The sequence below is a fragment of the Haliotis cracherodii genome, unplaced genomic scaffold (assembly GCF_022045235.1).
Source record: "Haliotis cracherodii isolate W230 unplaced genomic scaffold, xgHalCrac1.p SCAF_18, whole genome shotgun sequence".
Taxonomy (NCBI): Eukaryota; Metazoa; Mollusca; class Gastropoda; order Lepetellida; family Haliotidae; genus Haliotis; species Haliotis cracherodii.
In genome coordinates, this window is record NW_027266273.1 from 28,160,282 (window position 1) to 28,174,453 (window position 14,172).

At 44.9% G+C, this 14,172-nt stretch overlaps 2 protein-coding genes across 4 annotated transcripts in view; one reads left to right on the forward strand and one right to left on the reverse strand.

Moving 5' to 3' along the window:
- LOC139465494 (MAGUK p55 subfamily member 7-like) overlaps positions 1-14,172 on the forward strand; it is a 102,029-nt gene that overhangs the window by 25,009 nt on the left and 62,848 nt on the right. The window lies entirely within an intron of this gene.
- LOC139465594 (uncharacterized) lies at positions 8,937-10,373 on the reverse strand. Its single transcript, XM_071247302.1, has one exon. It carries the CDS (start codon positions 10,371-10,373, stop codon positions 8,937-8,939), a length of 1,437 nt encoding a protein of 478 aa, XP_071103403.1.

Consider the following 14,172-nt stretch of genomic DNA (forward strand, 5'->3'; position numbering starts at 1 on the left):
TCATCCCGGGAAGCCACTTTTCTGTCAATATTAACAATTTTGTCCCATTTAGGAAATTGAGCTTTCTGACCTGGAGCGAAAACAACATTAAGTAATCAGTCGATTGATTTGTTGATAAGAGAACATGAGACAAGTTTGTCATCGTAGATTGTGTAAAGATGGATGCTGGGATATATTGATCAGCTGACTGCACCCAAGCTGCAAGGCCGAATGTGAGATTTCCGAAATTGGTTGCCCTTTAATCTGTTGTCGCACTGACCACTGACCAATGACCACTGACCACAACCGGGGCAATAGGCATGTTACAAATGGAGCAAGGCCGTAGTTATGCCATCCTTGTGTATGCTTGACTTTGGTTTAAGTGCTTTCTGATTGATCGTCCATTTAGTGCAGTCTTTGACAGCTTGAGAGCAGGAGGACTGTTTGTGTAGGGGATATTGTATGAGATAGGCAACGTATAATCAGGTCCCATTTTCTCATCAAAGCATTCTGGAAATCTTCAAAGGTCATTGGGAAGATTTCATACTCTTAGCATATTTACATCAAAGATATTCACTTTGGAATATTTGAATAATAGGACTTTTCTAGAGATATTGAAAGTGATTTTGATGGATGAGTTTGCAAACAGTGTTTTCCTTCACAAGAGGTAATAGCATGTCCAAGGTTGTGGTTCAGAGTCCCTGGCACGTCACTGGGTACAGATCTAGTCACTAAACAACCCAGCTGATGGATGGCTCCAGTATTAATGGTGGATGTGGTCTATCAAGGACCCTCAACATTGCTCTTGGCAACTATCCTCTTGCTTGTCTGATTCATTGTAGATGTGGTCTATCAAGGACCCTCAACATAGCACTTGGCAACTATCCTCTTGCTTGTCTGATTCATGGTGGATGTGGTCTATCAAGGACCCTCAACATTGCTCTTGGCAACTATCCTCTTGCTTGTCTGATTCATGGTGGATGTGGTCTATCAAGGACCCTCAACATGGCACTAGGCAACTATCCTCTTGCTTGTCTGATTCATGGTGGATGTGGTCTATCAAGGACCCTCAACATTGCTCTTGGCAACTATCCTCTTGCTTGTCTGATTCATTGTAGATGTGGTCTATCAAGGACCCTCAACATGGCACTTGGCAACTATCCTCTTGCTTGTCTGATTCATGGTGGATGTGGTCTATCAAGGACCCTCAACATTGCTCTTGGCAACTATCCTCTTGCTTGTCTGATTCATGGTGGATGTGGTCTATCAAGGACCCTCAACATGGCACTAGGCAACTATCCTCTTGCTTGTCTGATTCATGGTGGATGTGGTCTATCAAGGACCCTCAACATGGCACTTGGCAACTATCCTCTTGCTTGTCTGATTCATGGTAGATGTGGTCTATCAAGGACCCTCAACATGGCACTAGGCAACTATCCTCTTGCTTGTCTGATTCATGGTGGATGTGGTCTATCAAGGACCCTCAACATTGCTCTTGGCAACTATCCTCTTTCTTGTCTGATTCATGGTAGATGTGGTCTATCAAGGACCCTCAACATGGCACTAGGCAACTATCCTCTTGCTTGTCTGATTCATGGTAGATGTGGTCTATCAAGGACCCTCAACATGGCACTTGGCAACTATCCTCTTGCTTGTCTGATTCATGGTAGGTGTGGTCTATCAAGGACCCTCAACATTGCTCTTGGCAACTATCCTCTTTCTTGTCTGATTCATGGTAGATGTGGTCTATCAAGGACCCTCAACATGGCACTTGGCAACTATCCTCTTGCTTGTCTGATTCATGGTGGATGTGGTCTATCAAGGACCCTCAACATGGCACTAGGCAACTATCCTCTTGCTTGTCTGATTCATGGTGGATGTGGTCTATCAAGGACCCTCAACATTGCTCTTGGCAACTATCCTCTTGCTTGTCTGATTCATGGTAGATGTGGTCTATCAAGGACCCTCAACATGGCACTTGGCAACTATCCTCTTGCTTGTCTGATTCATGGTGGATGTGGTCTATCAAGGACCCTCAACGTGGCACTAGGCAACTATCCTCTTGCTTGTCTGATTCATGGTGGATGTGGTCTATCAAGGACCCTCAACATGGCACTAGGCAACTATCCTCTTGCTTGTCTGATTCATGGTGGATGTGGTCTATCAAGGACCCTCAACATTGCTCTTGGCAACTATCCTCTTTCTTGTCTGATTCATGGTGGATGTGGTCTATCAAGGACACTCAACATGGCACTTGGCAACTATCCTCTTGCTTGTCTGATTCATTGTAGATGTGGTCTATCAAGGACCCTCAACATTGCTCTTGGCAACTATCCTCTTTCTTGTCTGATTCATGGTAGATATGGTCTATCAAGGACACTCAACATTGCTCTTGGCAACTATCCTCTTGCTTGTCTTTTTGTTGTATTATGGTAGTTTGATTCTGATATTCAGAATCTCATCCTTCCAAATGATGTGCTGGTTTTCTCCTGGGGATGCTACAGAGAGTAAATACCCTCTGGGCTGTGGGTGAGAGGTCTCCTTGGTTTGAGAGTCAAACCTCTTCTGCTTAACATCTATGTTCTCTATTATCTAAAATTTAAACAATGCAAAGAATATGATTGGTTGTTTATACACAATGGGCTGTGCCCTACAATTAATGAATGTCCTGTTTATTCGACTGGCACTAATCTTGTTGACATATTGTGGTTTTGGACCAGTCATTTAGTGTAAGTTGTGGTGGACCAGTCATTTATTGTAAGTAGTGGTGGACCAGTCATTTATTGTAAGTGGTGGTGGACCAGTCATTTATTGTAAGTGGTGTTGGACAGTCATTTATTGTAAGTTGTGGTGGACCAGTCATTTATTGTAAGTTGTGGTGGACAGTCATTTAGTGTAAGTTGTGGTTGACCAGTCATTTAGTGTAAGTGGAGGTGGACCAGTCATTTAGTGTAAGTGGTGGTGGACCAGTCATTTATTGTGAGTGGTGGTGGACAGTCATTTAGTGTAAGTGGTGGTTGACCAGTCATTTATTGTAAGTGGTGGTGGACAGTCATTTATTGTGAGTGGTGGCGGACAGTCATTTAGTGTAAGTGGTGGTGGACCAGTCATTTATTGTAAGTGGTGGTGGACCAGTCATTTAGTGTAAGTTGTGGTGGACAGTCATTTAGTGTAAGTTGTGGTTGACCAGTCATTTAGTGTAAGTGGAGGTGGACCAGTCATTTAGTGTAAGTGGTGGTGGACCAGTCATTTATTGTGAGTGGTGGTGGACAGTCATTTAGTGTAAGTGGTGGTTGACCAGTCATTTATTGTAAGTGGTGGTGGACAGTCATTTATTGAGTGGTGGTGGACAGTCATTTATTGTGAGTGGTGGTGGACCAGTCATTTAGTGTAAGTGGTGGTGGACCAGTCATTTATTGTGAGTGGTGGTGGACAGTCATTTATTGTGAGTGGTGGTGGACCAGTCATTTATTGTAAGTGGTGGTGGACAGTCATTTATTGTGAGTGGTGGTGGACCAGTCATTTAGTGTAAGTGGTGGTGGACAGTCATTTATTGTGAGTGGTGGTGGACCAGTCATTTATTGTAAGTTGTGGTGGACCAGTCATTTAGTGTAAGTTGTGGTTGACCAGTCATTTAATGTAAGTGGTGGTGGACAGTCATTTATTGTGAGTGGTGGTGGACCAGTCATTTAGTGTCAGTGGTGGTGGACCAGTCATTTATTGTAAGTGGTGGTGGACCAGTCATTTATTGTAAGTGGTGGTGGACCAGTCATTTATTGTAAGTGGTGGTGGACCAGTCATTTATTGTAAGTGGTGGTGGACCAGTCATTTAGTGTAAGTGGTGGTGGACCAGTCATTTATTGTAAGTGGTGGTGGACCAGTCATTTATTGTAAGTGGTGGTGGACCAGTCATTTATTGTAAGTGGTGGTGGACCAGTCATTTATTGTAAGTGGAGGTGGACCAGTCATTTAGTGTAAGTAGTGGGGGACCAGTCATTTAGTGTAAGTGGTGGTGGACCAGTCATTTAGTGTAAGTGGTGGTGGACCAGTCATTTATTGTAAGTGGAGGTGGACCAGTCATTGAGTGTAAGTGGTGGAGAACCTTCAGATATGGGTCTTTTTGGTTGATGTGCATAATTTAAGAAATACCCAACACCCTTAGAAATCATTATGAAAGCTATCTAGAATTGTTCATTGCAATATTTGCATGTTTTAAATTCATGATAATAAAAAATGTATAGACAGTGCTAAAATTTGTCAAATATGCAGATTTCCCGAGGTCTTCAGGAAGCATTTACGACTATTTGAATATGATCATGACTTTGACTGACAAGCTGATTTTCTTAGATGTTGAAAAAACCCAGAACATATATATATGGTGATAAGACTCATCTTGGTGTGACAGACACTGTCTTTGATGTTCACTTGAAGCTCAAAACACAGGCTTTCTCCACTCCTTTTACCATGTGTATGTAATTGATCGTGTCAGAAGTTGTGACTGGCAAGTGTAATGCAGGAAGAAAGGCTGTTTGTCAGACTTTGCAATATGTATGGAAATTTACGTGCCATAATACCAAAATTTTCTGCAATTTTGAAATTTGACATTTAAATGTTCCCACAAGAGCCTTATCCTATCTCATCCTTTGGGCTGGTTATGTTTATGATAGAGGATTTAGACAGAGACTGGTCTCGGGTGGGTGGGTGAGTGTGTTGGTGGGTGAGTGAGTGGGTGAGTGGGTTGGTGGGTTGGTGGGTGAGTGAGTGAGTGAGTGGGTGAGTGGATGGGTGAGTGAGTGAGTGAGTGAGTGGATGGGTGAGTGAGTGAGAGAGTGAGTGGGTTGGTGGGTGAGTGGATGGATGAGTGGGGTGGGTGAGCGAGTGAATGAGTGAGTGAGTGGGTGGGTGAGTGGGTTGGTGGGTGAGTGAGTGAGTGAGTGGATGGATGAGTGGGCTGGGTGAGTGAGTGAGTGAGTGGGTTAATGGGTTGGTTGGTGGGTGAGTGAGTGAGTGAGTGGGTGAGTGGATGGGTGGGTGAGTGGGTTGGTGGGTGAGTGAGTGAGTGGGTGAGTGGATGGGTGAGTGGATGGGTGAGTGGATGGGTGGGTGAGTGGGTTGGTGGGTGAGTGAGTGAGTGAGTGAGTGAGTGAGTGGGTGAGTGGATGGGTAGGTGAGTGGGTTGGTGAGTGAGTGAGTGAGTGAGTGGATGGGTGAGTTGGTTGGTGGGTGAGTGAGTGGGTGAGTGGAGGGGTGAGTGGGGTGGGTGGGTGAGTGGGTGAGTGGAGGGGTGAGTGGGGTGGGTGGGTGAGTGAGTGAGTGAGTTGGGTGAGTTGAGTGAGTGAGTGGGTGGGTGAGTGGGTGGGTGGGTGGGTGGGTGAGTGAGTTGGGTGAGTTGGGTGAGTTGAGTGAGTGAGTGAGTGAGTGCGTTGGGTGTCACGCCAACTGGCCGTGTCAAACGAGAAAACTTTAAAAGATTGTACTTTTTGTTGCCCTGCCGGGAGCTAGGCATTAAGAGGCTAAAAGAAGGGCTGGTTGGCTCGGAGTCATTATACTCTGTCTGAGTGGGGTGTCCATGTTAAACTGCTGCATTGTATCTGAGTGGGCTAGTTCTGACTATTACAAACAGTCCCCCACACATACGTGCATGCATGTCACTATATGAGTGCAATAATCTTGGTAATGTTTAACCTTACCACGTCTCACTCATTCACCCACACTTTCGCCCCATGTGAAGGGTGTGTGGGGGCCAATACCACTCTACCATTTGCATGCTGTTGTGGGAAATGCCAAAAAAAATGGAAAATGCCCCTTTAATCCAAATGAACGTTTCTACCCCTTCATGCTGTAGAGTGCTGAGGCAGGGACCATATACCTCAGGTGGAGGTTTGTGAGGATGATATTTTCACTCACAATATGTCAATGACGCCCTTGGGGCTCCTGTGTGATCCTCAGCACCCCATGCTTGTCGCAGTAACTCGCTGAAATTGGCATCTGTCAGTCAGGCTCTGTGACTTGGTTGCTGTGGTTGCTGATGACAGCTTTTATTGAAATTACAAGGATTTCCCCATGTCTGGTCCTAGGATATCCTGCTAATTCTAGCAGTGACTGAGAAAATTGTTTGGACATTTAGGATTAAACCAGAAGTTAAGATCTGGAATAAAAGGATGTCGTTCTAAGCTGATAATTTGTGTATATATCCCATGACTTCATATACCTGGAGTCATTGCCTCAGATTTCCTATTTCACTTTGGTCGTGATGTGCATCCAAGTGCGTGTGTGCGTGCGTGCTTGCGTGTCTGTTTGTACTATGACAGACTTATGCCAGGTTATGTTGCTGGCCTACTGAGAAGCCATGCCGAAGTTTATGCCATATTTATTGCTGTGTTTAGCAATATTCCAGCAACAACACTGTGGGTGACGCCAGAAATGGACTCCATACATTGTACTAGGGCTGGGACGGGTAACTCAGGTTCTCGGGTTGGGTGGGTACTGAGTAGGGCCCGGGTACCCACAGGACTACCCCAACCAGTGGTTAGTCACGTGATATATTGTTTCATGACAAAAATTCACTATAACTACATGGTTACACAACAATTTTAAGTCTCGCATTTCTTTATGACTATGAACATGTTCCTTCTGACTTATATATGTTTGAACAAAGCTAAAACTTCAGTCGAGTGTATGCATGACCACATTGTTTTATATGTGTATCTGAATACATTCTGCCTGGGCTACTGTCAAACTATTCCCAATCGGACATTTTGTACCTATCTCTTGACACCAGCAGCTGGTACCTGGGTAGGGTCGGGTAATAGGGGCGTGGGTACCCGGGTAGGGTCGGGTAATAGGGGTGTGGGTACCCGGGTAGGGTCGGATAATATGGGTGTGGGTACCCAGGTAGGGTCAGGTAATAGGGGTGTGGGTACCTGGGTAGGGTCAGATAATAGGGGTGTGGGTACCCGGGTAGGGTCGGATAATAGGGGTGTGGGTACCCAGGTAGGGTCGGGTAATAGGGGTGTGGGTACCCGGGTAGGGTCGGATAATAAGGGTATGGGTACCCGGGTAGGGTCGGGTAATAGGGGTGTGGATACCCGGGTAGGGTCGGATAATAGGGGTATTGGTACCCGGGTAGGGTCGGACAATAGGGGTGTGGGTACCCGGGTAGGGTTGGATAATATGGGTGTGGATACCCGGGTAGGGTTGGATAATATGGGTGTGGGTACCCGGGTAGGGTTGGATAATATGGGTGTGGGTACCCGGGTAAGGTCGGATAATAGGGGTGTGGGTACCCTGGTAGGGTTGGATAATAGGGGTATGGGTACCCGGGTAGGGTCGAATAATATGGGTGTGGGTACCCAGGTAGGGTTGGATAATATGGGTGTAGGTACCCGGGTAGGGTTGGATAATAGGGGTGTGGGTACCCGGGTAAGGTTGGATAATAGGGGTGTGGGTACCCGGGTAGGGTCGGATAATAGGGGTATGGGTACCCGGGTAGGGTCGGATAATATGGGTGTGGGTACCCGGGTAGGGTTGGATAATAGGGGTATGGGTACCCGGGTAAGGTCGGATAATAGGGGTGTGGGTACCTGGGTAGGGTTGGATAATATGGATGTGGGTACCCAGGTAGGGTCGGGTAATATGGGTGTGGGTACCTGGGTAGGGTCAGATAATAGGGGTATGGGTACCCGGATAGGGTCTGATAATAGGGGTGTGGGTACCCGGGTAGGGTTGGATAATAGGGGTGTGGGTACCCGTGTAAGGTCGGATAATAGGGGTGTGGGTACCCGGGTAGGGTTGGATAATAGGGGTGTTGGTACCCGGGTAGGGTTGGATAATAGGGGTGTGGGTACCCGGGTAGGGTTGGATAATAGGGGTGTGGGTACCCGGGTAGGGATGGATAATAGGGGTGTAGGTACCCGGGTGGGGTTGGATAATATAGGTGTGGGTACCTGGGTAAGGTCGGATAATAGGGGTGTGGGTACCCGGGTAGGGTCGGATAATAGGGGTGTGGGTACCCGGGTAGTAAACTTGGACTCGTCCCAGCCCTACATTGTACTCATGTGGGGATTTGAACCAGGGCCTTCCTTGGAATGAGCCAACACCTGATCCACTAGACTGACATACTGTCTCCTTCTTTGTGCAAGACTACCGGGCAGAATGTCAGGATGGAGCTTGTTAACAAATGTTTCTGAAGATAATTTCAGTATCAAAGGATAGTTTAAGTTTTAGTTTACAACACAACAAATTAGAAATGACAACATTATTTTTAGAACTAAAGGAGAAGCACTTCTTCATCCATCTGGACCTGAGAGCTCGGCCTCCCAGCGATCAACTTGCTCACCTCAGACCTACTACCCATTACCTCGGCTGTAATTTGTTACATCTCACTTCCTGAAGCAATCCCTGTAGATGGTGGCCTGAAATAACCATGCTGGCTGACACAGAACTTTAATTTACTTACAAGGGTTCACAAACTGCGTTCCATTGCATGCATCCATATTGAACCGACTCTTTGTGGCTTCTTGAAACCGGATTAAAATTCTCCTTCTCGTTTGAAATTAATTGGACAGTTATTTTTAACAGGTTTCATTTGCAGCTGTGGGGTTACTGTGGAGGTATTAGTGATGGCTCCAGATGAGGCAGCCTTTCATCTGACGATCTAGCATTATACTCAACTTCACAGTTTTATCATGGGCAAGGGCTTTAACATGCTTTTGGTTTGGTTGGTTTGGTGTTTAACGCCACACTCAGCAATATTCCAGCTATATGACGGCGGTCTGTAAATAATCAAGTCTGGTTCAGACAATGCAGTGATTGACATCATGAGCATCGATCCACGCAATTGGGATACGATGCACCATCAACCAAGTCAACAAGTCTGGCCAACCGATCATGTTAGTTACCTCTTATGACAAGCATAGTCCCCTTTTACAGCAAGCATGGGTTGTTGAAGACCTATTCTACCCCGGCTCTTCACGGCTTGCAACACATTGTACAGGGGAAGTTAGGCTACAGGGGAAGTTAGGCGTACAGGGGAAGCTAGGCATATAAGGGAAGTTAGGCATACAGGGGAAGCTAGGCATACAGGGTAATTTAGGCGTATAGGGGAAGTTAGGCATACAGGGGAAGCTAGGCATACAGGGGAAGTTAGGCATACAGGGGAAGCTAGGCATACAGGGGAAGTTGGGTGTACAGGGGAAGTTAGGCATACAGGGGAAGCTAGGCATACAGGGGAAGTTAGGCATACAGGGGAAGCTAGGCATACAGGGGAAGTTAGGCATACAGGGGAAGTTAGACGTACAGGGGAAGTTGGGTGTACAGGGGAAGTTAGGCATACAGGGGAAGCTAGGCGTACAGGGGAAGTTAGGCATACAGGGGAAGTTAGACGTACAGGGGAAGTTGGGTGTACAGGGGAAGTTAGGCATACAGGGGAAGCTAGGCGTACAGGGGAAGTTAGGCATACAGGGGAAGCTAGGCGTACAGGGGAAGCTAGGCGTACAGGGGAAGTTAGGCATACAGGGGAAGTTAGGCATACAGGGGAAGTTAGGCATACAGGGGAAGTTAGACGTACAGGGGAAGTTGGGTGTACAGGGGAAGTTAGGCATACAGGGGAAGCTAGGCGTACAGGGGAAGTTAGGCATACAGGGGAAGCTAGGCGTACAGGGGAAGTTAGGCATACAGGGGAAGCTAGGCGTACAGGGGAAGTTAGGCGTACAGGGGAAGTTAGACGTATAGGGGAAGTTGGGTGTACAGGGGAAGTTAGGTGTACATGGGATGTTAGGCGTCCAGGGGAAGTTAGGCATACAGGGAAAGCTAGGCGTACAGGGGAAGCTAGGTGTACAGGGGAAGCTGGACATACAGGGGAAGTTAGGCGTACAGGGGAAGTTAGGCGTACAGGGGAAGTTAGGAGTACAGGGGAAGCTAGGGGCACAGGGGAAGTTAGGAGTACAGGGGAAGCTAGGGGTATAGGGGAAGCTAGACATACAGGGGAAGTTAGGCATACAGGGGAAGTTAGGCGTACAGGGGAAGCTAGGCGTACAGGGGAAGCTAGACATACAGGGGAAGTTAGGCATACAGGGGAAGTTAGGCATACAGGGGAAGTCAGGCATACAGGGGAAGTTAGGCGTACAGGGGAAGTTAGGCATACAGGGGAAGTTGGGTGTACAGGAGAAGTTAGGCGTACAGGGGAAGCTAGGGGCACAGGGGAAGTTAGGCATACAGGGGAAGCTAGACATACAGGGGAAGTTAGACATACAGGGGAAGTTAGGCATACAGGGGAAGTCAGGCGTACAGGGGAAGTTAGGCATACAGGGGAAGTTGGGTGTACAGGAGAAGTTAGGCGTACAGGCGAAGTTAGGCGTACAGGGGATGATAAGCATACAGGGGAAGTTAGGCATACAATTGCTTCTTATTAAATTTGAAGTACCATGTATTGTTAATGAATTGTGGTAGTAATGACTTTAGATGTTACATTAATACAGTCACAGTATGTGATCACTCAAATCACAGAAAGGGTCACCGGGGTCACGGGTGGCCCAGTTGTCTAAGCCCCTGTGATTTGCTGTGCAGAGTTGCGTCCTTTGGGCATGAAGAAACCTATGATTGTGGGTTCAAATCCTGGTTTTCCCCCCATTATGTTTATAGGTTTGTCAGCACCATACCTGTACTCGTGGGTTTCACCGAAGTGGTAAACGTCTCAGACCTTCATCACTTCGGGCTTTCCTCCCACATTAAGCTGACATGCCGTGATATAACTGGAATACTGTTACAAGCGGCATTAGACACAACTCACTCACTCTCTCACAGAAAGGCTCAATGACAGAAATTCTTCATAGACAAGGAAATATGTCTCTTATCCCACAATGCTTTTCTTGATGGATAACAAGATATATCTGTTATCACACAATTATTGTCTCGATAACATGACACATCTGTTATCACATAGTACTATTCCTAATGTCTTGATGGATATCACATAACTCTTGTCTTAATTGATAACAAGATAAGTTTGTTTATACAAAATTCTTGTCTTTAATAACAAGATAGATCTGTGATCACTTTGTTCTTGTCTCAATGGAAAACAAGACAGATTTTGAATTAGCAAAGTTTCTAAGAACATAACAGAAAAATGTGCAGTTTTTTAACCATGTACGACTTCATTTTTGTACAATGTGAAGTGATGCCAAAGCGACAGCATAAAAAACTGCAAATGGTTGTATGACTTCTGTTACGTGTCACAAACACGTGCCTTGACAGGATCAAAGAGAGTGCGAGAGGTTGCAAATGATCCATCCCTGTTCAATCTACTGTTCCTCTCGGTAGGCTTGAATGTAGGAAGTCTGTTTGACATTCTGTATGATGTGTTATTGGTAGCTTGAGAACTGTTCCATCTTTTGAATTGATGACATCCTTGATGGCTCGGCTTGACCTGTGTTCCATCAGGCGGGATGCGGTCCTTCCGATCTGGACATATGATAGTCCCCTTCTTTATGTTTTCATCGTTATTGATGAGTTCCGTCATCGTTGATCGATGAATTGAGATATTCTTTTGAAAGTCATTAATTTGTCTTAGAATATTGAAGCTATTGATACTTTCATAGAATTTGGTTTATTTTTTCAGCCATTTTGTTTCTGGAGATTATTGAAACTATTAATACAATCACTGAGTTATAATTAGGATAGTAATCTGCTGCCAAGTCTAGTAACCATGGAAACTTGAGATGATTCATGGCAAAGGGTTTGTTAACCTTGCCTTACACTCTCAGTGTAATAGAATGGTAATTTATGCACCTAATAGCACCATTATGGTTAAGTGGGGGAAGGGAGGATGGGGGGGAGGGGGAGGAATGGGGGTAATGAAAGGAGACTTAGCGTTTTCAACAAAACATGAGGAGAATTGTGTTTCTACTTGATGAAGCTCAGTAGCTGGCTGGAGAAATAACCTGACTCATTTGCCTCGTCCATTCCATAAGATAGATCTTCAATTTTTTAATTCTGAGAGCTTATTTCCAAACTGTTGTTTCAGCCAACTTTCTACATTGCATTTTTTGTTTTTGCTGTGTATGCTGGAGGTATGCCTGTCTACTCACGTGTCATTGCTCACCTGTAGAAGACTTTCAAACTTTGAATAACAAAAAGCCCAGAGCCCTCCATTAACTTTGAAGTGAAATAAAATTGAGAAAATTGAGCTGAATAAATGCTTTTAGCAGGAAATTCCACACGTAAATGACCAATTTCTCTCTGTGCAGACTTGTAATGGTTGCACGAAACTCAGCAGGTCTTTCAATATCAGATGCACAAGTTTTGAAGTACACCCCCACTGCATGAGAAGTGTCCCTGGCAATTAGCTGCTATTGTTTGTCAAGTGGCCAGGATCAATAGAGACTGAATAGAGAGGAGGCGGCAGCGCTGTCTCTTTGTGACATCAAATATGGGCTGTGAAGCTACAGGAGCCTGCAGCTATGGGCACCAAGAGGTCAGCTTTGTCCTGATGGAACTGGACATTACATGAAGATAAGGCCCATTATAGCATGTTGAAGAGGGGAATAAGTACATAAGTTGGTTCTACCAGGACTGGACATTACATGAAGATATGGCCCATTATAGCATGTTGAGGTGGGGAATAAGGACATGAGTTGGTTCTACCAGGACTGTACATAACATGAAGATATGGCCCATTATAGCATGTTGAGGAGGGGAATAAGCACATAAGTTGGTGACACCAGGACTGGACATTACATGAAGATATGGCCCATTATAACATGTTGAGGTGGGGAATAAGCACATAAGTTGGTGATACCAGGACTGGACATTACATGAGGATATGGCCCATTACAGCATGCTGAGGTGGGGAATAAGGACATGAGTTGGTGACACCAGGACTGGACATAACATGAGGATATGGCCCATTATAACATGTTGAGGTTGGGAATAAGTACATTGTTATAAAGAAAGTATAATTTGTTGTGTTTGATGAAAGAAACTAGACTCTAACATGAAATCCTTCTACAGGGTTAAAGTTGAATTTGAAAAATGTGATGGAAGCTTTTGCTATTCAGTTTGTTCACCCTGCAGCAAGAACAAGTCATTTATAATTACTGCTGTAAAACCTCCATGTTACTTTATGAGAGGGGAGTAGAAAGTTAATGGACAGTTGAACATGTGTCGTCATTAGAGGAGGTGTCCAAGTCCAGCTGCCCAGCCCCCAAAGTGAGGATGGATGTATGGAAGGACAGGACAATGATATAGTGCTGTTCCTGACTGCCACACTGACCCGAATGAGTGGCTGCAAGTACTCATGCTTTTAGTGGGCTTGTCACATTCTGGAGCTAAAAAAATATTTTGAAAATAATTGATTGACTTAATATTAAAAAGTTATTTACTGACTAACAAGCCTTAAATATCAAATGAGAACCCAGTGTCACCATGGTATTATGAGTGGGTAATGCATTTTGTAATACAGTCTTAAATTTATGAGAATTTAATTTTTGAACACGTTTTTATAAAGATTTCATTTTAGAATATGAAAAAAAGAAGAAGAAGCGTTTGAATGAACAAATAATTTGTTGTGGAATTAGGACAAAGTGTGTAAAATAACTAATAATTTGTCTTTGACGTTCTGTGGATATTTAAGGAATTATTTATGACCTGTGCCCACTTGCACAAAGCGATCCAAGTGCTAAGACTATTGTAAGCCTATGCTAAAGTATGGGAGTTACGATCATCTTAGCGCTAAGATTGCTTTGTGCAAGCTGGTCCTGATCTTAGTGTTACCTTGTCATGTAATGCAGTAAGTGCTATGTTTATGAACTGTTCATGTTTTCATGGAAATCGATCGTAGTGATCAATCTGTGATGTAAGCCTTGAAGCTGGTCAATCTGTGAAACACTTTCATGCCAAGATTTAGATGTTCGATAAGCAGTGTGGGGGAATTTCAATTTCGATGTAAATACTCCAGTATAAGATCATACACGGAAGACTGACACTTAAAAAATAATGTGGCTATGATTGATTGGCTCTCTGAACTATGTTGTCTGAAAACAGTAGTGGAGGGATAATGGGAATTGTTACTTTGGCTTGTTAACATATGTTGATTAAATCTCACTGTAACTGATGGTACCACCTCCGTGGTCTAGTGATAGATTCTGCCTAGAGAGTGGAAGGTCTGGGGTTCCATCCCTGGTCGCATCGTTAAAA

Coding starts and splice junctions, on each gene's coding strand:
- LOC139465594 (XM_071247302.1), bottom strand. CDS start 10,373: ATGCCTAACTTCCCCTGTATGCTTATCATCCCCTGTACGCCTAACTTC.